Source organism: Agrilus planipennis, unplaced genomic scaffold (genome assembly GCF_000699045.2).
Source record: "Agrilus planipennis isolate EAB-ADULT unplaced genomic scaffold, Apla_2.0 scaffold283, whole genome shotgun sequence".
Taxonomy (NCBI): Eukaryota; Metazoa; Arthropoda; class Insecta; order Coleoptera; family Buprestidae; genus Agrilus; species Agrilus planipennis.
In genome coordinates this window covers 106,550-129,758 of record NW_020438960.1, presented here as the reverse complement: position 1 = coordinate 129,758, position 23,209 = coordinate 106,550, and the positions used below count along the sequence as shown (strand labels likewise).

At 31.8% G+C, this 23,209-nt stretch overlaps 2 protein-coding genes and 1 long non-coding RNA gene across 9 annotated transcripts in view; 2 read left to right on the top strand and 1 right to left on the bottom strand.

Annotated features, from left to right (window-relative positions):
* Positions 1 to 18,072, top strand: part of LOC108742195 — a 34,178-nt gene extending 16,106 nt beyond the window's left edge. Inside the window, exons 6-21 of one of the 5 annotated variants that reach the window (XM_025975158.1) lie at positions 6,145 to 6,354; positions 7,916 to 8,016; positions 9,860 to 10,008; positions 10,065 to 10,117; positions 10,184 to 10,339; positions 11,150 to 11,303; positions 11,924 to 12,018; positions 12,103 to 12,443; positions 12,893 to 13,013; positions 13,207 to 13,317; positions 13,406 to 13,552; positions 13,637 to 13,864; positions 13,935 to 14,140; positions 15,676 to 16,223; positions 16,302 to 16,423; positions 17,984 to 18,072. In XM_025975158.1, the coding sequence (XP_025830943.1) occupies positions 6,145 to 6,354; positions 7,916 to 8,016; positions 9,860 to 10,008; positions 10,065 to 10,117; positions 10,184 to 10,339; positions 11,150 to 11,303; positions 11,924 to 12,018; positions 12,103 to 12,443; positions 12,893 to 13,013; positions 13,207 to 13,317; positions 13,406 to 13,552; positions 13,637 to 13,864; positions 13,935 to 14,140; positions 15,676 to 16,223; positions 16,302 to 16,423; positions 17,984 to 18,010 (2,769 nt within the window). In that variant the 3' untranslated portion in view covers positions 18,011 to 18,072. Of the gene's footprint in view, positions 1 to 6,144; positions 6,355 to 7,915; positions 8,017 to 9,859; positions 10,009 to 10,064; positions 10,118 to 10,183; positions 10,340 to 11,149; positions 11,304 to 11,923; positions 12,019 to 12,102; positions 12,444 to 12,892; positions 13,014 to 13,206; positions 13,318 to 13,405; positions 13,553 to 13,636; positions 13,865 to 13,934; positions 14,141 to 15,675; positions 16,224 to 16,301; positions 16,424 to 16,539; positions 17,898 to 17,983 lie in introns of those variants that run through there. The other 4 variants (XM_025975156.1, XM_025975157.1, XM_025975160.1 and 1 more) reach the window with 4 other exon arrangements.
* On the bottom strand, positions 17,034 to 20,005 carry LOC108742196 (phosphatidylinositol N-acetylglucosaminyltransferase subunit A). 3 transcript variants are annotated; one of them, XM_018477273.1, is made up of 8 exons: positions 19,627 to 20,005; positions 19,236 to 19,572; positions 18,949 to 19,189; positions 18,757 to 18,886; positions 18,532 to 18,699; positions 18,336 to 18,433; positions 18,101 to 18,275; positions 17,034 to 18,041 (listed from the first exon to the last, which is right to left on the bottom strand). In XM_018477273.1, exons 2-8 carry the CDS (start codon positions 19,569 to 19,571, stop codon positions 17,891 to 17,893), a joined length of 1,299 nt encoding a protein of 432 aa, XP_018332775.1. In that variant the 5' UTR covers position 19,572; positions 19,627 to 20,005; the 3' UTR covers positions 17,034 to 17,890. The 3 variants fall into 3 exon arrangements, with proteins under 3 accessions (XP_018332775.1, XP_018332774.1, XP_018332777.1); XM_018477272.1 differs by having other exon boundaries at positions 19,622 to 20,003; XM_018477275.1 differs by lacking the exon at positions 19,627 to 20,005 and having other exon boundaries at positions 19,236 to 19,394; positions 19,457 to 19,540.
* A 1,142-nt stretch (positions 20,006 to 21,147) lies between these two features.
* Positions 21,148 to 22,532, top strand: LOC112904630. Its single transcript, XR_003231252.1, has 4 exons — positions 21,148 to 21,324; positions 21,394 to 21,881; positions 21,951 to 22,438; positions 22,508 to 22,532. It is a non-coding gene; the product is annotated as an uncharacterized LOC112904630 (long non-coding RNA).
* Positions 22,533 to 23,209: the final 677 nt, after the last annotated feature.

Sequence of the window (23,209 nt, the reverse complement as noted above, 5' to 3'; positions counted from 1 at the left end):
ATATAAAAGATTATTTAAATATTTGTAATTGGTTTTAAGATAATAGAATCGCAAAACTCACTAAATATGTTTTTTTTAATTGTTTTTTTGGCTCTTTACTAACTATCGATATTATAAATGTTGGATAATTAGTAATAATAACCAATCTATTAAATTTTATTAGACTTTATAGTGTATGAACATTGGAAAATTGCAGAACTTTGTAACCCCATAACTTTTTATGGGGGTCTGACCGCCGCAAAATTTTTATGGTGGTTCACTTAGGAAGACCTCCTCTTTCAATCCCCCCTGCCCCTTCGGGGATGGGGGAAATTATCTAGACCTTTACCGAAGTTAATAGTAAAAAACTACATACAAACTGTTTTTCAAATTTTTAGGTAAATAATAGAGGTGCGTGTTCAACCATTTTTAGGAATGACGAGCTTATGATGATGCTGAATAAAAATACATAGTTATTCTTGAGTTTCTCAAAAATTAATTTTTGGCTAGTCTTTGTAATAATTCCCATTGATAGTAATGACTAAAGAAAAAGCATGAGGGATTGCGTTATAGGTATATGTATAAGGAAAATAATTTGAGTACACTTTTCGCTGTATGGGAGGTATTTATATATAGAAATGAGAGGGTGGGGGTGCAAACCATATACCGATAAATGAATGAGTTAAGGTTCCTAGACTTCTAAAGGATTTATGCGAGAATAATAAACGTATACAATGTATTAGAATTTGCGCTGATAGTATTATAAATATTATTATTGAACTACCCTAGTGCGAAAACAACAATATTGAAAAAAAAATGATGTTGATGAATCAAAGTCTGGCGAAATAATAAACAATTGCAAATAATGTTTAGTGAAAATCTTTGACTTGTTTTGCAGTTGATTTACTATAAATTTTCATCAAACAAGAGTCACGTCACAAATCAGATTAAAAAATTGTCGGAATAGCGTTTAAATTTGAGCATTCATACAATCATTACAAATCATTTTTAAATTTAATTGTGTTTCTACGTCGTCATTCATTAATCTCGTACAATCACAAATGGCATGAATTTATTTAGACTTATTGATTAGAAAATGATGTGTACAGTAAATTAATAACAAGATCCGATACCTTCACAACAACACCCGATATAGGTACCTATCGTATTTTCTAAAAATTGACGTTGTCTACTGTACTAGGTAGTTTCTATTGGATTATCAAAATTAAATCTAATCAGTCCTGCTTTGAATTTATTTACAGTTCTTGTTTGTGTATTATTATTCGTCAGCCACAGCTCCGTTTCCCGTGTCCTTTGGGACAATAAAAAATTAGCAGCAATTTAATTTAGAGACGTTGTAATAAATACTTGTAATTTTCTTCGTTTACGTTTAATATTCCTTTTTATTAATAACGTTTGTTTTTCGGCAAATAATAGAGTTAAATTCGCCATTATCTTTGTCGTTTACGATGATGCATTACGTCCATTAGCTTGGCTTGTTCTTGGGTCGTTTCTGTTTTAAACTTCCTTCATTGAATGTAAGAAATATTTTAATAAAATTGTAAGATTTTAATATTTGGCCGTTCCATTCCGAGTGCCGATTTTATTCAATATTTCCCGTTGTCTCCGTAAATTTCCTCTCAAATCTTTTATGTTCCTTTCTTTTATGACTGAACCTAATGTTAAATTGAAGTGCTTTTACCTCTCCTTAGCTTATACTGTCCCGTTCTCTGTTATATAGCCTGTTTTATGTCATCATAATCCGAAATTAAATCGTTTGTTACGGACTCTTATTCAAATGCTGCGTAAGCATAATTTATTTGATTTTAACCTCCCACGCCCCCCTTTGGAATCGAAAGGGATGTAGGGGTCCGATAGAATCTTAACAAGGGGGAAGGGAGTAAAAATTTCTCAAAAAATACCTGTCGTGGTTCGTAACGTTATCCAAAAAAAGCATCTCAACGCGCAATAACAATACGTGAAATCAAAAGAGGAGAGGAAGGGGTCTGGCATAGGTAATCTCACCAAATCTCATAAAGGGGGAAGGGGTCCAATTTTTATTTAGGTTTATAAGATTTTCCAAATTTTTGTACATAGAAAACAGTCCACGAAACTTCCAATCAATATCTTGTTAAAAGATACACAAGAGCCCGTCTTGAACCTGTAATAAATAAGGGCTTTCTCGTTATTCTGTATAATAGCAGTGTCTATGCACACATAGGTTCGCGACTGTAGAATAAGGGCGACACACAACAATATAATTAATCATCGAACGTTAAATTACCTTGGCGTAATTCAATAAACTATAATTATAATTAACTGCGATAAGAGCCAATGCTATTCAACAATCTAGCTTTATAAGGGAAAGAGAAAATCGGTACTATCGGTATCACAAACATATACTGTACCTCTAATAAAAAAATTTAATCGTAACTGTTTTCGTATTTCGTTTTCATATATCTAATTGTAGGCTCTAAAGGTCGTCATCTTTAGTATGATAATAAGTGTTACGTCTGGACGTTGTCGAAGAGCCATATATTGTAACATATGCCATCAGTCCGAAGACTGGTTGAGCATACTCTTTCCCATCCTGAGGGAATATTTCTATTCCCCCAAAACTGGAATATCCTTCATCCCTAGCGAACAGTAATCTAATCTAGGTCTTCCTCATGTCAGACCTTCCTATCTCTCCTTTTCCTTGTTGGCTACCATAGCGCCCCTTGTTCTCCTACTTTCTTTCCTGGTAGCTGTGGCAAGTGAATGATAACTTTCGTTAGCTGAAAAGATCATCATCGTTTGCTATTATTTTGACGGTATACACTGTTTAACGCCCGCATGCGGTCATCTGCGGCAGAGATACATTCAGGTGGTCAAAGAACCAAATATAACTCGCGAACCACGGTTTGCCCACTACTGGTCTAGGTTGAAGTTGTCTCCAAAGATAACGGCCAGAAAGCCCGAAAGCTAATACCTATTACTGTACCAAAAAATTTGGGGTTTATAAATTAGTAAAGACATTTTGTATGTAATGGCAGTATTTGTATCTAATAATAACAAAGAACGAATAATGACCTTTCCAGTCTAACCTGGAAGTATTTAGGTGATGATTAAATTAATTAAAAGAGGGGATTCGTTCTGATTGTTTACGCTTAGCAGTTTTCGTATTCAAAGAGCGAAGCGGTTCGGTATAAATGTAGAAACAACCGAATTGTTACTGAATATTGTTTTGTGTATGCCTTTGTGTTGAATAATAATCTGCTGCTGCGGCATTAAAAGCAGCAAAATCGCGAAACAGCTTTAAAAAGCTTATTTTCAGAAACGTTATTAATAACTACTCACAATGTACGGTTGAATGTATCGTATTTTCAGAAGAAATTTACTCATTTATTGAATAAATTGAGCAAGCAGGATAATAAAAAAAGATTAATGGTTTTGGTGGAACATTCTTTTTGAATATTCGCATTAAATAAAGCACTAAAACGCTTCTTACACGTACGACAAATGTTTTCCTATGGGGCTTCTAAACAAACACCCTAAAGGGTCTTCTTTTAGTATGCTGTCTACCCCTCATTAAGAATAATATACAGAAGGAACATACACTTCTGAGAAACAGGTAAAGGAGAAGGTTTTCCTACCGTAACCTTCGTTTAGGTTGGGATCATAAGGTTACGGTGGGAAAAGACAACGTGAACGAAGTGAGTAGCACCCTCTGATGTATGCGCATTTTAGTTACGTTATCGAACGAAACAAACACTAGCTAATATTGAGATAACCGAAATTAAAGTATAGTTTTTGTTTGTTTATATTCCCTCGTCATTCTTATCAGCAGATTCTTCTTAGCGATATTTTTTGTTCACGAATCACGATATACCTGAAAGGAAATAGGTCCATAATCCATCTTTGGAAGTTGACGAATGAGGCGTCTAAAAACATAACACACCTAATATCCCGAGAAGTTTTCACAAGCGCTGACTTAGAACGAATATCGGTTTCGTATTGCATTGTAATAAAAGACTTTCTGCTTACAATTTTCAGATATCTAGTTAAAATATAAACAAAATTACAATTACAACAATTATTTTGCTTAAGAAAGATCTATTGTGAAATAAAATAGATGTCGGCCACTTCTTCTAATTTTTGGTCTCCTATCCTTATATTCGCTCTTTCCTTACTTTTTCTTCCTTTGCATACCAGTATTTTAGTTTTAGTTTTATTTATTTTCATACAGTACTGTTTTGTCAATACCGCTTCCATTTTATTTAAAGCTATCTCTAACTCATCTTTGCTAGATGTTAATACTGCTATATCATCTGCAAATCTAAGCATACTAATCTATAATTTTTTTTTTGCAATTAACAGCATCTGGTGGCATAATAATTAATGTATGGGAAGAAACAATAAGTAAAGTAACTTATTCCATTAAGCTGAACTAAGAGAACTGTTAATAATATGCATGTATTGTACTTGATTAGTTTACGGAAATTGTATTTTACTTCTAAGAAAAACTGTAAGTCAGGGAAGCTAACAAATTATTAAAACTCCGTCTACTAACAAAAGGTTTTTCGTTACAAATCTTTTATTGTTAACCACACTGTGACTCCTTTGGGAGAAAGAAACAAACTGCAGATAGGAACTAACTTAACTAAGGAATGGGGGAAAGGGTAAATACAATTCTTTGGACAAATTAGACGATAAGAAATGGCAAATTATTTTGGTGGTTCAATTGGATCATTTAGAAAATACTGCTTAATTTGTTAATTTCTAATAATGACGCAAAATTTTTATGGAAATAGAAGAGTTGATAAATTATCGGTGGAAAAAACAAGACTTTATTTTTGGATATAAGTGATGAGTAAATCCCTATATCTTATAGGGGAGCAGTTGAAAGGCGACTTAGAATATCGGGAGCTTCAGTCGCTTCTTACTCCGATCTCACAATCAGTGTACAATGTGCTCTTTCCTTTAATGGAATTATATGATTAATAACACCTTCCTTTAGTTATTTATTTCCCTTTTAAATAGAAGCCTTCGCTCTTTCAAGTTGTACTTAATAACGCTTTCGATAATATTTTATATTTGTTCTTAATACAATTGCACAACAATTTATAACAGCATAATTTATTAACGCTTTGGAAAGCGGATTTTCGATAGGATGTGTGGATAGAAAAGGTTACAGATGACAAGGTATTAGAAAGAGGAAAGATAGGATGGTGTGGGAGAGCGCCTTCTGAGAGATGAAAGGCTACTTAAAGACATATTAGAAGCAGAAACAGGAGTAAAGAGGGCTAGAGGAAGACCTACATTATATCACTGTTCGCAAATAACTAGTTAGAAATGTGGGTTGTTCTGGTTTTCGGGAAATGCAAAAATTGACTCAGAAGGAGAGGTGCGAGTCCAATTAGTCTTCGGACTATAACGATTATCTATGTATGTGTTTTCTCGGCAACTGCTTTTTGTTAGACAATATTTAATTATCCTTTGTTTCTTTTTTAGTTCATTCAGCTTTTGAGTGAGTAACGTATCAATAAAAAAAAAAATTAACTATTCTTGCAACATTTTATGGGTTTTATGCGTCATTTTGACTTGGTCAATTATCAGACTGCTCTATTTTTGTCACCTATTTTCGGGATGGGACTTAACAAGATTTATTCCACTGTACCGCGAACGTTAACAATTTTACGGTATTTATAATAACATTCTGACTCCGTTTAAGTTTCGACTTACAATTAGACGGGCAATTACGGAATGTAGATAAAATAGTTGAAATGTAAAAAGAGGATTACCCCGTAGGAAATAAATTGGTCTGGTCCTAATGATGTCATTGTTATTTTTATTATGTTTTGCAATAGTCGATTTTTCCTTGAACCAAATTTTTAATAGATCGAATATCGCGTGTTTGAAGCTCCAAAAGGAAAGGATAATCTTGACGTTTCGTTTCCTTTTAACATGGAACAATTTACATACCGTTAGATGTTTTTTAACTATACGTAACGTATATGCGAATAAACATTTAAATAGGTACAATGAAGACTTTCTTGTAACTTTTAAATGTATGCATTATGTAGATATTGCATAAATTTAATACCTACAATGTAGGCATGCATGAATGCTCTCAAAACTTCTTAGAAGAAATACGAAATGTGTAGTGTATTTTGTTTATTTCAGGTTAGATCGAGAAGTTTAAATCATCTGGATAAATTGGAAATGCGACAAAGCACGGCTTATTCTACCGAGTCCACTTCTCTTAAGGATTCTAAGTCAGAACCTGACTGCACCAGATCATTGACGATCCTGCCTCCTAAAAATACTCTTTTAAACGATTCACAAGCCTCTGAATTCAAAAACGGACGAAAGCATGTTCTTACGAGATCTCAAGTAAGTTATTTTGCCTACTTAAAATTACGATTAAACTTTAAATAGAATTCGTACATGTTAATATACGCTACACGCATATACAGGGTGTATGTTGGGTTGCATAGTTCTTAATTTTTTTCAAAATTATAAAAACTGTTCAACAAATATTTACATACTGCAGTATTTGTTCGTATTATATTGTAATGTCATTTAAATAAAAATATAGACTGTACCTCATCAACGTTGAATATTATACTTCAAAGTTTTAAGTTCTGAATTAAAATTCACTAATTTTAATTACGACTTAACGTGCGAGTGGAAAAGAAGCGTAAATAAATCAAGAAACTAATACATATGTTTAGGCTTATACAGTTTGGTTTTCACTGGTTTGAGTTTACTCTAATAGAAAAATTACTTTCACCTTTAATTTATTGAAACCAAGAATAAATATGACGATTTTCTTGTGAATCATATAAAATAATTTTCTCTTTGTTTATGTAACTTAAATATTCTTTACTGTACATCTGCCCTATCTGGTAAATAATTAAAAGTATATGAATTTCTTCAGAATAAAGTTATGCTAAATTTAATGTGCAAGTGTTAACGTTTTTGTAGATCACTCGACGTCTGATAAATACAATTCCAATCAGTCCCAGTTGTGTAGTTTCACGTTCTCTCAATTCTCAACGATTTCAATTAAGGAAGCACTCTGAATTGTGATTATCTAATCGATACCTTTTCTAAGGCTCATCGCCCTTCGTACTCTGTTATAAGCAAAAGTTTTATTTTAAAGGAACGATTCCTTTGTTTACGATGAATAGCTACCTATCTACCTATTACACCAATTCTAAATTCGTGGTGGTGCTTTTAACCCAATTGAACTCGGAGTGTTTTTTTTGTCTAAAATCGTCCAACAGTAAATAAATTATACTTTCCTTTGTTGTTTCCTTTTAATTTTTTAATAAATAAAATCGTATATAAGTATCTATGTGCATATGCAGCATCGGTATACAGGGCGTAGGTGGTGTTACATATAAAAAATGTGTAAGTAACAGTACGATGAGACTTATGCACTTACAAATATTAAGATATTGTTCATTTTAATTACCACTATAGAGCTTTGTAACAATAATCACACAACGAGTCACCTAGTTATCGTAGTAATTGTTAGATCATGAAGAAAAGTAGTTGAAACCCTGAATTTCATTTCATTCGCCGTTTTGACGGGAAAGCTCGCAAACCAAAAAGATATGAGATTTTAGCATTTCATCTACTAAAAGATTATCTTTTGCTTTTGCCAGCCTAAAGGAAAGAATGTTGTACATGAAAACATACACACACAGTAGTTTTTGATCGAGTTTTGCCAAGATTGGACACACAAGATAACGTAATAACAGTAGTATCAGAAATGGTAATCAGTCCTTTTACGGCCACACACCTACAACACACATATCGGGGTAGAAACATTTTATTGTTTTTTTTTTTTATTATTAGGTTTAACATTATTTTATTTGATTATCTTACTTTTTTGTTGATATTTAAATTATCATTACTTATATTTTGTATTTTTTTGTCTTTTCAGAAATCTAGTAGCGAATGTTTCAGTGTTAATTTCGAAATCGGTGATGAGCCAACTTGGGACAACGAACTGTTCTTTCCAGCAATTCGTGGAGTTACTTTATTGTAAGTAAATTTAGCGCTGCTTAATTGTTTTGTTATTCAAGTTTTTCCAATGATTGCTGGAATAAACGGGAAGCGAGAAAAAAAGGAGGAACGGAAAGCGTCACGGGGCTGATTAAATTTTTTATCGAAATTCCTGTCCGTATTGTTTTTTAAAAAATGAAAAGAATTTATTAGGATCAGAACCTCATTATAATAAAAAAATTAAAACTAGGTGTAAACACTTGTCAATAAAATAATAAATTAAAGGAATAACAATTTAGGGATATTTAGTGAAATAATTATAGTTGCAACATTATTATTTAGCGACATAGGGCACGTATGACAATTTCCTAATAATTTTACAGGAGCTTCATTTATATTTTTGATATTGGTGCTATTCGAAAATGCATGAATAGCTCGTTAGTATAAATTGCTTGTCTACAATGACTTAATTTCAGGAAATTTTCAGTGTTTCGTCGTCAGTTTCCCCTGCGTAATAATTATGAATTTATTAGTTACTTATTCGAAAGCATCTTGTATTTGTTCGTTTGGTTCATTTAATTATGAAGAGAATGACGTTTTATTTTCCTTTTTGTTTTTAATTTTAGGTTCCGTCTTTGAAAATTTAGAATCTCCTCCTTCAGTTGTTGATATAAAATGATGGTAAATGCTATACCCCAGATTCCGCTCCGAATATCTTAGATTATGTAGAAAGAATAATGACTTTCGCCATTATCGGTCCTCAATTCGTAGTCATTATTCCTATTAACAATTTCCAAAAATTTACTTAACCATTATAGTTTAGTTACTTATGTATATCGTACCTAAATTATCAATTGCATATTATTTCAAATATTACTTAGGCATTAAAAAGTGATTTAAATTTTTAATTTCGAAAAGGTACATATATTTGTTATTTAAAAATCAGAAATCCGCGCACAAATCCATTCAATACTCATATTCACCTCCTATATGTGATAAATAAGGTAAAAAGGACGTAAAAAAACAAATTAATAGAAATTTACCACCGGGCAATCCATTAAGAGTGACAGGTACAGTCATACAATAGGTACAATAAATTATAATTATAAAAAATATAATGTAGACATAGGTGACTTTTGTTTGTGGTAAAGTATTGTAATGTACATTAATGTTGTCTGATCGAAAGCACATATTTTTATCGATTTAGTCGTGTCGTGGTGGTCGTCATCAACGGCGCAGCGAAAATGGCAAGGAAAATAGGCGCCGTTTAGACCGGAAAATTATTTACCTAGTCTAGTAACCTTGAACGAAAAACTCTTGATCGTACTGGAATAACCTTTCTATTAAAATCGTATATTATACATATAGATACTAATCTAAATGTTTTCTATTCGAATGTGAGGTAGTTTTGTATATGTGTACATAGAGCCATGTATGAAGAATGGACAATCTTGATACCAATCAATTTTAAAGAATAGCAGCGTAAATGTAATAGAAAATTATAACAAATTAAAGAAATAGTTGACGTGCATTGTTGAGCTTGGTGGCCGTGGTCCAGGGTTGCTTCTCTGTCTTGGATGGAGTCATTTATCCAACTTTTTGCCAACTGCAGTGATTGGCATCCTTAGGGAACGTGGCGAGGACGTAAAATCCTTTGTTACGGTTGTTGTGCACTACGTTCTTTGAGGACGCAAAGTACAGCAGCTGGCGAAACGTCGAATAGACTCTATCCACGCAACCACGGAATTACCGAACCAATCCTGGACTACTGCCGTCAGGCCTGAATAACAATCCCTCTTCGGAGCAGAAAGAGATTTTAAATTTCTGTTTTTATTGTTTCAAATAACGATTTTTCATTTGCAAAATTTACTTTCATTTTCAGTGATTCCCTTTGTAAATTGTGCGAACTAAGGAATATAGATTTGTTATCTTGCGAGGGTTGGTTACAAGACAGAGAAAATAACACAAGTACCCGAGTATCTTTTTCACAAGATACAAAGATATTAGTCGGTAGAAATATTGTAATTACAGGTAAGTTACTTTACAAAAGATAGTAGAATTGATAATTTTTATACAAACACTCTTAGCTAAAGGGTCCTCTAGTGCTAGACAAGAAGAAGCGGCAAAGAAATCGTCATCGGTAAGTTGTAGTTTATTTGCATTAACTGTTTTCATGTACCAATACCGAAACAAAAATTCTTTTTAGAGCATAAAATCCCGTACTTCTTTCAACAGTAGCGTAGATTTTCCGTCGTCCTCAAATTTAAATTTATCTCATGACAGTCGTTTGTCAGTACAAGACTTCGAAACAAATAAAAGGCAATGTAAACAAAGATGGTCTGGTTTATTTAGCAATAGCAAGGTAGGATTTGTTACATTTAAACTAATAATAATTAAATTGAAATATAGAACTAATGAAGAATTGATCAAATCTGCCAAACGTTTCATCTTCGGCTGTGCGAGACATCTTCAGTGAACTGTAGAATGATGTAGTATGTAAGGTTGTCGTAGAGTTCTCCGCCAACCATAAGACGAAACATTCGGCAGATTTAATTTCTACTATCGAACATGGTTCAACAGCTCGGAAAACATCAATTCAAATTCAATTCTTCATTAAATTAAAAGTAACTGTTTAACTGGTTACAATAATAAAGTAAGAAATAACGTTTTCCCAATTTTTATTACACCTACACTATCTGCGATACTTGCTCGTTTATATCGCGTTCAATAAATGTTTAAGGGAATGAAGTAAATCAAGTCTGCAAGGAAAGCAAAGACAGATTTATGGGGCAATACATGTACGCTATATAGGTGGGATAGGGATTGAAACGAAAATTAGGTCGGTTACTAATAAAGAAAATAACTCTAGTTTATGTTCTGACAGTATTCAGCTTGATTCACTTTCAACTTTTCCAATAATTAATTAATTCTTCCTTTTTAACAAATTTCACACAAACAGAATATCAAAATACGTTACTGAAACGGATTAATAATTTGAACGCCCCTCGTACTTTAAAAACACCCGTTGTTATTACAATACATTTGCTAGTAGATAATTATTTTGAAACATTTTTTTAACACTTAAAGAGAAATGCCCTTTTAATTATTTATATTATTAAACAGTATCAATCTCTCGCAATTGCGCTCTAAGAAATTGATCAAACAATTTTAGGACAATTCTAGAATGGAAGTTTTAGCCGAACAATTAAATTATTATGCGAAATATGGAGTGCCTACGTCCCAGGTTTATCCGAAAGGTCAATGCGAGTCGATAGACGCCTTATATAAACTAGAAAATGATTGGAAAGAAATAATAGATGCCGAACGTAAGTACACTAATACAATTTTTATTGTGTGTTTGAGAATATAGAATAGGTACAAAAGTACATACTTGTATATTTAAAATTTAATTGAACATTTGTTACAAACACAAAACAGCAATCAAATACACATGTCCCCGTTTAGTGCAATAGCGAGTTTATTTATTAGTAGCGAAATGGGTTCTAAAATATCCTTTTTGATGTAATAAAGCATTTTATTGCACCTGCGGGTGCACTAAATCTGTAAAAGTAACAATTTCGCCAAATCATCCAGAATAGTCTCTACTACAGTGTACAGCAATTCTGTCGATCGATTACATAAAAGTTACTATTACGTGGTTGTAAAATGAATTTACTATACTTATAACATAATATTTTATGTAAAATCGAGTTCAACGTATTTTACACTATGCAATATTAATATATTGGGTGTATATTGGGTTGCATACATCGATGTGTTTTAATTTGGACCCTGATGCAACCCTCAGCCGAAAAAAAAATGTATACTGAATTATCCTGCGTTGTCTGAAATGACCCTTTCTAGATAGATTTATCATCCCCTCAATCATAATTTGATAGCGTGTATTATGCATATATACCTATTTAAAAATTTTATTACATTTTAGAACTATGCGAAAGATCGCAACAGCAGCAAACTGCGCTATGGGAACTTATTAAAACCGAAGTAGCGTACATCAAAACATTAAAAGTTGTTACAGACGTAAGTAATAAACTCTTTAAAATCTACTAACCCCTTTGTTACTATTAAATTCATATATAGTAATTATTGCACGATCTTTTGCAGCTTTTTTTGGCTTGCTTACGAGATTTACAGTCGAGCAATTTATTAAAAGAAATCGACACAGATAAATTATTTTCCAACATTACCGAAATATTAGATGCGAACGTTCTCTTCTGGAGGAACAGTTTGTTTCCGTTGGTGCGCGATATGCGAAAATATAAACAGCCACCTTGTATAGAAAATATGTGCGAGGGTTTCCTAAAGATCAACGACATATTTCAACCTTATTTTAGATATTGTTCTGAACAAGCCAGATGTCAGCATTATTGTAGAGAAAACCACGCTCACAATGAACTGTTTACAGCATATTTGGCGTGGTGCGAAACTCAAAGGGAATGTAATCGGTAAGTATGAAGCACATTCATTATGAATGTCTATTATAAAAAACTTTAATTAAACAGAATAAAGAGTAGCTACGCACTTTAATTTTCTACATAATATGTAGGTACTTATTTAGAATAGCATCCGTGCCTGTTTCGCCAGACGTGGGGTAGTAATAAATGAACGTAAATATTAATAATTTCTGCATTACAACAATGATTCTCTGAATTTTTATTTTTACGTTAGTATATCCACCGTTTGGTCAGCGTAAGTCGATAAACTAGTCAAGCAGTGCTTGATTTAAAAATATTAAGATTTCGAACTGAAAAATTATTTTTATCAAAATAAAATATAGTCTGTATTAATCGGGGATAGTGTAGCTTTTTAGCAGTCAGAAAACTTTTAGAACCGGTTCAGTAAATAGTTCAAGATACTTAAATGCTGATATACATTCACTAAAGTATTTTTGTAGACTAAGATTAATGGACATTTTGGTTCAACCAATGCAAAGACTTACAAAATATGGTCTTTTATTGAAAGCAATTTTAAGGAATACCGACGACGACGTGGAAAAAGATAATTTAAATTTAATGGTACGTTCGCGCTTGTTATAAATCATTTCCTATTAAATCCTTTTTCTCCTTTTTGTTCAGATAATTATGATAAAATAAAAATATTACTTGTTAAAATATGTATCCCAATTTACATGTTCCACGTATTATGAACAGACATTCCCTGTTTATAAATACGTACTAGTGTGTGATTTGAATGTTCGTCACATTTTAGATAAAATCAGTTGATGATTTTGTCAATAATGTAAACTTCAGCTTGAAAAGAAAGCAAGACAATGAAAGAATAAAGGGCATTATAGCAAGAATAGAAAGTTATGATGTAGTGGTAAGCAGTATTTTAAAAAATGTTCTTATTCATTTAATACTTTAAAAACCTTTCATATTTACGAGAAAATTATAATTTTTTTTTGAAGGAATCGAAGGACGACGATGTAGAAAAACTTCTTAAAAACTACAGTCGTTTAGATTTAAATAAGCCGATGGTAGGTTGTTCGCCAGGCAGAAGAAGGCATCTGATTATGGAAGGGGACCTTAAACTTAAGGATAATACCATATCGAAGGTAAAGTATGCTATACATCTTCTATTCTTTTATAAAATAAAAAACCCGTGAAGTCAGGACAAGCCAAATTAACTTTTTTTGCAGACTGAAGTTCATTGCTTCTTATTAACAGATATGTTACTTATATGTAAACCATCGACAAAAAAGGGTGGGGCAACGATGAGAGTCATAAGACAACCCTACGTAATCGACCGATTAGTAATTAGTGAACTAAACAGGGAAACCCCCAGTTTGGCTTGTATTTACAAGAACGAATTTGATATGGCCGTTGCAGCATTTATATTGCAAAATAATGATGCCAAAAAATTGAAAGTAACTACCGTTTTTTTAAGTGGTTATAATAATTACAATACTAATATTATTTATTGTATTTAATAATAAGGTTTGGAAAGAGTCGATAATGAAAGCGCAATCGATTTATTCTCAAGCAAAGAAAGTTAATTACACAATGGAAGAGAGTTTAGATGCAGAATATTGTGCGGATTACAGCTTAGAAAGCGATTATCATAATGTACAGTTAGCACCGCGTTCGCCTTTAGCAGGTTCTTCTAGAAGTAGTCGCGTATCTAGCCTTGCACATAGTCACAGGTAATTTTTCGTTTGATTTTCATAATTTTTAAATTTCAACTAATAACTACTTATTGAATTAACGATCAAAACTTTCAAGTTTTCATGGGCTACGTATATCATATTGAGTATTTCCACTCTTGAATTGCAAAACAGTTGCAAAAGACAGCTACAACCAACAACCCGGAAGTCAAGAGTAGAAATATTCAATTAACAATATGCCCAAAAATAAAAGAATTAAAATATATATTTACACTTTTATGTACATTATTAAATTATAATTAGTCTTGTCCTNGTAACCCCATAACTTTTTATGGGGGTCTGACCGCCGCAAAATTTTTATGGTGGTTCACTTAGGAAGACCTCCTCTTTCAATCCCCCCTGCCCCTTCGGGGATGGGGGAAATTATCTAGACCTTTACCGAAGTTAATAGTAAAAAACTACATACAAACTGTTTTTCAAATTTTTAGGTAAATAATAGAGGTGCGTGTTCAACCATTTTTAGGAATGACGAGCTTATGATGATGCTGAATAAAAATACATAGTTATTCTTGAGTTTCTCAAAAATTAATTTTTGGCTAGTCTTTGTAATAATTCCCATTGATAGTAATGACTAAAGAAAAAGCATGAGGGATTGCGTTATAGGTATATGTATAAGGAAAATAATTTGAGTACACTTTTCGCTGTATGGGAGGTATTTATATATAGAAATGAGAGGGTGGGGGTGCAAACCATATACCGATAAATGAATGAGTTAAGGTTCCTAGACTTCTAAAGGATTTATGCGAGAATAATAAACGTATACAATGTATTAGAATTTGCGCTGATAGTATTATAAATATTATTATTGAACTACCCTAGTGCGAAAACAACAATATTGAAAAAAAAAATGATGTTGATGAATCAAAGTCTGGCGAAATAATAAACAATTGCAAATAATGTTTAGTGAAAATCTTTGACTTGTTTTGCAGTTGATTTACTATAAATTTTCATCAAACAAGAGTCACGTCACAAATCAGATTAAAAAATTGTCGGAATAGCGTTTAAATTTGAGCATTCATACAATCATTACAAATCATTTTTAAATTTAATTGTGTTTCTACGTCGTCATTCATTAATCTCGTACAATCACAAATGGCATGAATTTATTTAGACTTATTGATTAGAAAATGATGTGTACAGTAAATTAATAACAAGATCCGATACCTTCACAACAACACCCGATATAGGTACCTATCGTATTTTCTAAAAATTGACGTTGTCTACTGTACTAGGTAGTTTCTATTGGATTATCAAAATTAAATCTAATCAGTCCTGCTTTGAATTTATTTACAGTTCTTGTTTGTGTATTATTATTCGTCAGCCACAGCTCCGTTTCCCGTGTCCTTTGGGACAATAAANATTTCCACTCTTGAATTGCAAAACAGTTGCAAAAGACAGCTACAACCAACAACCCGGAAGTCAAGAGTAGAAATATTCAATTAACAATATGCCCAAAAATAAAAGAATTAAAATATATATTTACACTTTTATGTACATTATTAAATTATAATTAGTCTTGTCCTTAGCGGTTCTGTTGAAATCAACGAACAATCATCCGGCAACCCGTCGCACATGCCGTCAGGAGCTGAAACGACCGAAAACCGTACTGCTTCAATATCAAGTGATGACGGTGTACAATCTCTTCCTTCAGAAAAAAGTCCCGTAACTCATAAAAGTTTATTTAAACAACGAATGATATTGAAAACGCCCAATACCCTTTCCGTACAACCCTACGGAACCTTGGGGCAAAGTTTACCTAATCTTACGTTAGGTTCTCCGAATGTCGGGACCTTAAATTTAAACCTTAATCAAAACACTCTGTTGGTACCATCATCTACCACGAAGAACGGTGGACACCTGCTGAGTCCAACTCATAGGGGCATTTCGTACCCGCCCCCATCGCCAACGAGAGGTAATTTGAAACGAGGTCTTGCCATTTCTCAAAATAAGAATCCTCCACTAATCAAAACAAGGCATGTAACATCAACAACTTCCGGGACCAGTGGAGCCTCTGGAGCACAAATACCGACAAGTTTTGATTTCGATGTTCCTATTATATCAGGTATTAATTTCGAATATGTATAACATAATTATAAAATGTATCATTTGTGTGTAAATGTTAAATATCATTCATTTTCAGCCATATCTGCGAGATATGAATCGGATTATTTAAATCGAGACCAGAAAAGGCAGACTCTACTAAGAAATGAAAAAGGTGATCTTAGACGATCATGCAGCCCCGGAGCTGCCGAAGATGTTCCAGTAAGTAAATATTCTTGAAATTTATTAAAACAATATTAATTATCGTACAACTATGCCTAAGTAATGAAATAGTTATGCAGCAATTCCCAACTATGAAGCATTAGTTTAATTTTTAGTAATACAAACTACTACAATTTTTAATGATTACTTCCTCACTTGTGCATGCATTTGATTGCTGGACATGTTGACTGTACAGTACTGCCTGATGAACCAAAATGACGTTTAGAATAAACTTGTTCATCATTTCTAGCGATCTGAAAACAGAGATTTTAAAATGCACACGAAACCATCATCATGGAACGATAACGGTTCAAAAAAATTACGAGATCAAACCTAGCAGCAGAAAATATTTATTTTTGTATGCTGTTTATTATTGTTACCAATTTATTTATTATTAATCTAATCATAAGCTAATAACTGCATGACTGTGAGTAGAAAATACAAAATAATTAATTAAACTTACCGATATTACACATTATTATGGTCTCAGTTAAAATGTGATAGACAAAAATAGGGTTCTTTTAGTTCGTAATTAGATTATCTTTTGGAGAGTATGTACATACAGAACATACCATTATATGTACTGTCTTCATCAATTCATACTCTTGTACTAGTGGACCAAACACCACAATAATACTAATAAATACATTTGTCTATTAGTGGAAACAATTATGATAAACAAATTGTACAGTAATGAACATTCCAGTAATCTTTTTCTTAAGGAAAAAACATTCCGCGCAGTCACATACCATGTAGCATTCTTAAGATGTACCATCAAAATCAATAACATTAATCGAAACGCTTAAATACCTGTATATATAGTGTAGTTAATTTAGAAAGCAAATGATAGGCGTAAGTACGGCGCCTTATTTTATTTACATCAAAAGAGAAAAACTTCGTGAAACTCTGTGATCAAATGATCAAATAATTTGTTATAATGTACATTTACATTCACAACTAATGCATATTGGTAAAATTTATTTTCGAAAACGATAATTCAGTTTCTAGTTTATATAAAAAGGGTAGAAATACACAATTACAAGCCAACGAGGAAGTGTTTGCAGATATAAAAATGCAATAACTTTAACTGCTCTTTTGTATTTTTTATGCAAGCAAACTTAAGTCGTAAAACATTTTCTTTTTGTAGCAGATACTCTCAGGAATATAGAAAAAAAAAATTGTGTAGTACTGACAATGCGTTGTTATAATTTAGTAAATATTATATTGTTAAGTCGCCCATTCAATGTCAAGTTACATCGAAAAACTCGAACTGAATTAGTTGCGTACATAAAAAATACTTTATTGTACAAGTTCACGCTTAATTCAGCTTCTAGGATATAGTTAGTTAATTTTGGGAATTGTTGAAGTATGTTGTTATTTATTTTTTGCGTAGTTTTAAAACAATAAATCACTGAATAAGTAACATTTACATGTATGTAATTTAGTGTATAGAAAAAAAAGCTTTTATTAGGTGCAGTTTGTCTTTTTTAAATCTTTATTATACACGTTCTTTACTTTATCAATACTATCACAAGGTACAATTATTTCTAATAATTTTAGTATCAAATGGACCAAAGAAACAACTAATAAAAAGGGCCACACATAGCTAGACAAATACCTACAAGATAAAAATACAGATTTAAAAACATTATCACAAAACTGAGTTATTGATTTTACCTTTTTAATTGAACATGAATTGGCTTGGTTGGTCCAGTTATAATAACACTATCATAGACCTTAACAGTCCTTTTAGCTATATTTTCCCAGTTATAAAGTTTTCTTATAGTCATATTACATTCATAAGGACAAATGCATTTTCCATTTTCCAAATCATTTATTGCAATTTCCAATCCTACAATATAAAAAAAAAATTATAAATTGGCAGTAAGTTGTCATTTTGTACTACGTTTACCGTCAATTAATGATGAAACATTTGGTTCTCGTAAGTAGATTAAATCATCTGGTAAAACTTCAGGTATTCCTCCTACATTTGTGGAAACCACTTTTAATCTGAATGGGATACAAAAAAAATTCAAGTTGTACACATTTACATGATTAGAACTGCTTTCTATCATAAATAATGATAAAGAGAATAAATTTTATTATACCCACAACTTGCAGCTTCAACTATAGCCATACAATATGCCTCTGTAAGTGATGTATTGAGAAAAATGTGACCTCTATTTAGTACATGAACAACCTCAGAATGTTGTAACATCCCAACCAAAGTGATTCTGTGTTGAAGTCCTTTTCGTTCCCTTACTTCTTCTAGTAGCCTTTCAAATCCAATTATTGTTTTTAAGAAAAGGAAAGGAAAAATTACAAATAATTACCATCTTTTGGGTCCATCACCAGCTATCAAAAAAGCAGTCTGTGGGTACTTTTCACAAATTTCAACCATTATTTTTGCCAATAAATCTACACCCTTCCTGTAAACTAATCTTGAAACAACAACAATAACAACTGCAATTAAGTCATATTAAATTATAGTTTGGTTCAAAATGCAAGACAACTATTAAATATACTTTTATCTTTCGACCTTAATTCTGGTCTGGGCATAAAATGTATTGCATCAACAGCATTTGGAATGACTGAAACTCTTTGGCTACACTTCTCAAATCCAGCTCTTAAAACAGTATTTTCTTTACCAATATGCGACACACAAATACAATGGTCACACCCTGCAAGTGTTATCTGAAGAAATTTGTTTGTAATAACAGCACTAGCATCAGCAAAACCAAATAAACTGTGATCTGTAAATATAGTCTTAATTTAAATATAAACAAATGTGCTCTCAATAATTCACTGGTACCTTTAAACCCAATAAATTTCCAATAAGCATTGCTTCATGTGCAAGAGCTGAAAAGGCCGAATGACCATGCACTATTTGAATCTGCTCTCTTACAAAGATATAACGAATAATAGGAATGCTGGAGATCATTGTTGGAAGGACACACTGATTGTAAAAAACCTTTATAGGAATATAATACACTTTTAACAAGTTTGTAAGATAACGCACTCCAACGTTATTACTATAATTGTGTGTTATAACTACTACTTTATACCCCTTTTCCATAAGACACTGAGACAAATTATAGATATGTTCCTCAACACCTCCCATATTTGGATAAAAAAAGTCAGACACCATACTAGAAGAAACAACATGATCAATAGAAAAGACAAAAAAAAACAACTTACCATACAGTGACAACCATTCTTCTTGATGGATAAGTGAACAAATTAAAATTAGAAAATTATTTTCTCAAAATTAATTAGTCATCATAACCTATATAAGCATTACCCTAAAGACAACCCTACTATTTAACCTTAATTTCTGCATTTAACCCAGAAATTAAACTTAGTATGTTAGTAAACTGTCTCTTTTAATCTGGCTAGTGCGTTTTTAATAAAGGAACGATTATAAATTTAAAACTGAAGGATATTATCGTAGTTCACTCATACTTGATTGAAGTGGATTGGATCCATCCAAATGTTTATCATAGGCAAATGATATATCTTACGATTACGTTCATATACCTTGTCATACACATTTTCATATGATTTTAGTTATCATTGATGTTTGTGCTTTAAAGAAATAGATAAGTTTAGGGTTTTCTGCTTTGATTGTAGAAAGATTGATTAACAATACTAATTGTTTTATTAATAAAGTTGTCGCAAAATTTAAAATACCTAAAAGAAATTAAACATACAGTTGTTGCATAGACACTATTATCTTTTTGGGTATGTAAACATCTCTGGACATGTCATATCTATGTCATGACAGTTTGTCTATGATAATTTGATAATGGTCTATGATAATAGTATTCTGTCAGTTATGCTCAATTAATCGGTCGTTAATAATTTAAATTGTTACTACTATATTATAAAGTAGTTACTTCTTGTTAGGTAGGTAGCAATTTCGTATTTTTTTTTTTAATTTTCTATTTTCAGCGTCCGTTTTTATTTTATCATAAATTAATTTCTCCCTTTTTAAACCAGCTCAAAATACTAAAACGTATAGAATATCAGTGAAAGTAATTGTATACTTGAAAACTACTGAGTTGCCCTCTCAACCTCTCAATTTAAAAACGTCTTTATTTTTTATAANAAAGGAACTAAAAGGAAGAACTGAATATGTAAACCATTCTTGTGTTAAAAAATATTTTGTACTTTAGTTTGTTTTTTACTTATAAACCATTGAAATCTTAATAATGAAGATATTATTCCTTAATACAATTAAAAAACCTAAATTTCTTACTTATTAAACGAGCTGAAAGTATCAAACTCTGTTAAAGTTATTATGAGACATTAGTATAGTTTTGCAGTTGGAAATTAATGGGGAGCACTTTCAACCCCTAATTTAAAAATTTTTATAATAAAATCAATTTCTCCTGCAAAAAAAACATAAACATTTATTGTTCTGAAGGAAAAACATAAAAATTATTATTTTTCTGTGTCCATTTAGCTTCAAAGATGAGCCTTGAGTTGCTTTTTTCTTCACTGGAAATAAGAATAAAACAAGAGCAATGCAAAATCGTTTATTGAAGAAAGAGTTTGTGGCATAAAATCGGTTACTTTTTTGACATACTAGGGAGTTGCAGGACGAGAAGGTAAGAACTTTTTAAAAAGTTTTCAATGAAAGAATTAAAACTACTAGTGCTCCATTAACGACGAGAATACTTTGCAGTACAGTGGGTTGCCGATATTAAGGACGAGGNGAGAGTAAGGGAGAAAAGTGAAAAGGATTAAATTTTTAAATTTTCGACCCATGAGCGAGTGCAACTGGATATTTATTTGACTTCTACTGAAATAATAAATTCTCTGCTGCAGTATTCCTCCTTGAGTTGGTTTACTTTTCACACCTGTAAACTTTGGAGTGTTACGTTCTATAATTAATTAAGGTGAGGATACTTAAAATAATTAATTTTAATTGCTCTTTATTGATCTGTTTGCCACCGTATCTGTTTCAGATCGACGTTGGAGAAGACAAAGATGACCCAGTAGTTGAAATAGTTCTTTGGTTTGATTGATTCATATTCTATTCTTATTCTTCGTATTTTCCCACAGCATAAATTAAATTGACAACTTTTAAAGTTTATATCTTGACACAGACATCAGGTGGGCACGTCGCCATTTTTAATGTTTTGTTATTTTATTCGTTTTTGACTGGTTCTTTATTACGTGTTTTTGTTTTACTTCATGTTTCATTTGTTTAATACGAGTGTTTAATTCTTTTTTTTTTGTCAATTTTCGGCATATATTTTGACTTTTATTTGAGAGTAAGGGAGAAAAGTGAAAAGGATTAAATTTTTAAATTTTCGACCCATGAGCGAGTGCAACTGGATATTTATTTGACTTCTACTGAAATAATAAATTCTCTGCTGCAGTATTCCTCCTTGAGTTGGTTTACTTTTCACACCTGTAAACTTTGGAGTGTTACGTTCTATAATTAATTAAGGTGAGGATACTTAAAATAATTAATTTTAATTGCTCTTTATTGATCTGTTTGCCACCGTATCTGTTTCAGATCGACGTTGGAGAAGACAAAGATGACCCAGTAGTTGAAATAGTTCTTTGGTTTGATTGATTCATATTCTATTCTTATTCTTCGTATTTTCCCACAGCATAAATTAAATTGACAACTTTTAAAGTTTATATCTTGACACAGACATCAGGTGGGCACGTCGCCATTTTTAATGTTTTGTTATTTTATTCGTTTTTGACTGGTTCTTTATTACGTGTTTTTGTTTTACTTCATGTTTCATTTGTTTAATACGAGTGTTTAATTCTTTTTTTTTTGTCAATTTTCGGCATATATTTTGACTTTTATTTGAGAGTAAGGGAGAAAAGTGAAAAGGATTAAATTTTTAAATTTTCGACCCATGAGCGAGTGCAACTGGATATTTATTTGACTTCTACTGAAATAATAAATTCTCTGCTGCAGTATTCCTCCTTGAGTTGGTTTACTTTTCACACCTGTAAACTTTGGAGTGTTACGTTCTATAATTAATTAAGGTGAGGATACTTAAAATAATTAATTTTAATTGCTCTTTATTGATCTGTTTGCCACCGTATCTGTTTCAGATCGACGTTGGAGAAGACAAAGATGACCCAGTAGTTGAAATAGTTCTTTGGTTTGATTGATTCATATTCTATTCTTATTCTTCGTATTTGCCCACAGCATAAATTAAATTTAGAAAACTTTTAAAGTTTATATCTTGACACAGACATCAGGTGGGCACGTCGCCATTTTTAATGTTTTGTTATTTTATTCGTTTTTGACTGGTTTTTTATTACCTGTTTTTGTTTTACTTCATGTTTCATTTATTTAATACGAGTGTTTAATTCTTTTTTTTTATCCATTTTCGGCATATATTTTGACTTTTATTTGAGAGTAAGGGAGAAAAATGAAAAGGATTAAATTTTTTGCGTAACAGGTGTCTATTAAATGAATTAATTAATAATTAATTAATTTGGATGCAACCGGAACAACAAATTATCTGCAGTAGTATCCCTCCTAGATTTGGTTGATTAGCTCATCACACTGGCAGACTTTAGAACGCCAGTTCCTGCAATTAATTAAGGTGAGGATACTTGATATACTTAATTTTAATTGCTCTTTATTAATCTGTTTGCCACCGTATCTGTTTCAGATCGACGTTGGAGAAGACAAAGATGACCCAGTAGTTGAAATAGTTCTTTATCTTGCATGCTCTATCTAGTAGAATTCATTAAGTTCGTTTTATTCAAATTAATTTTTTATTTTGCATGTTTTTTTTGTTTTTT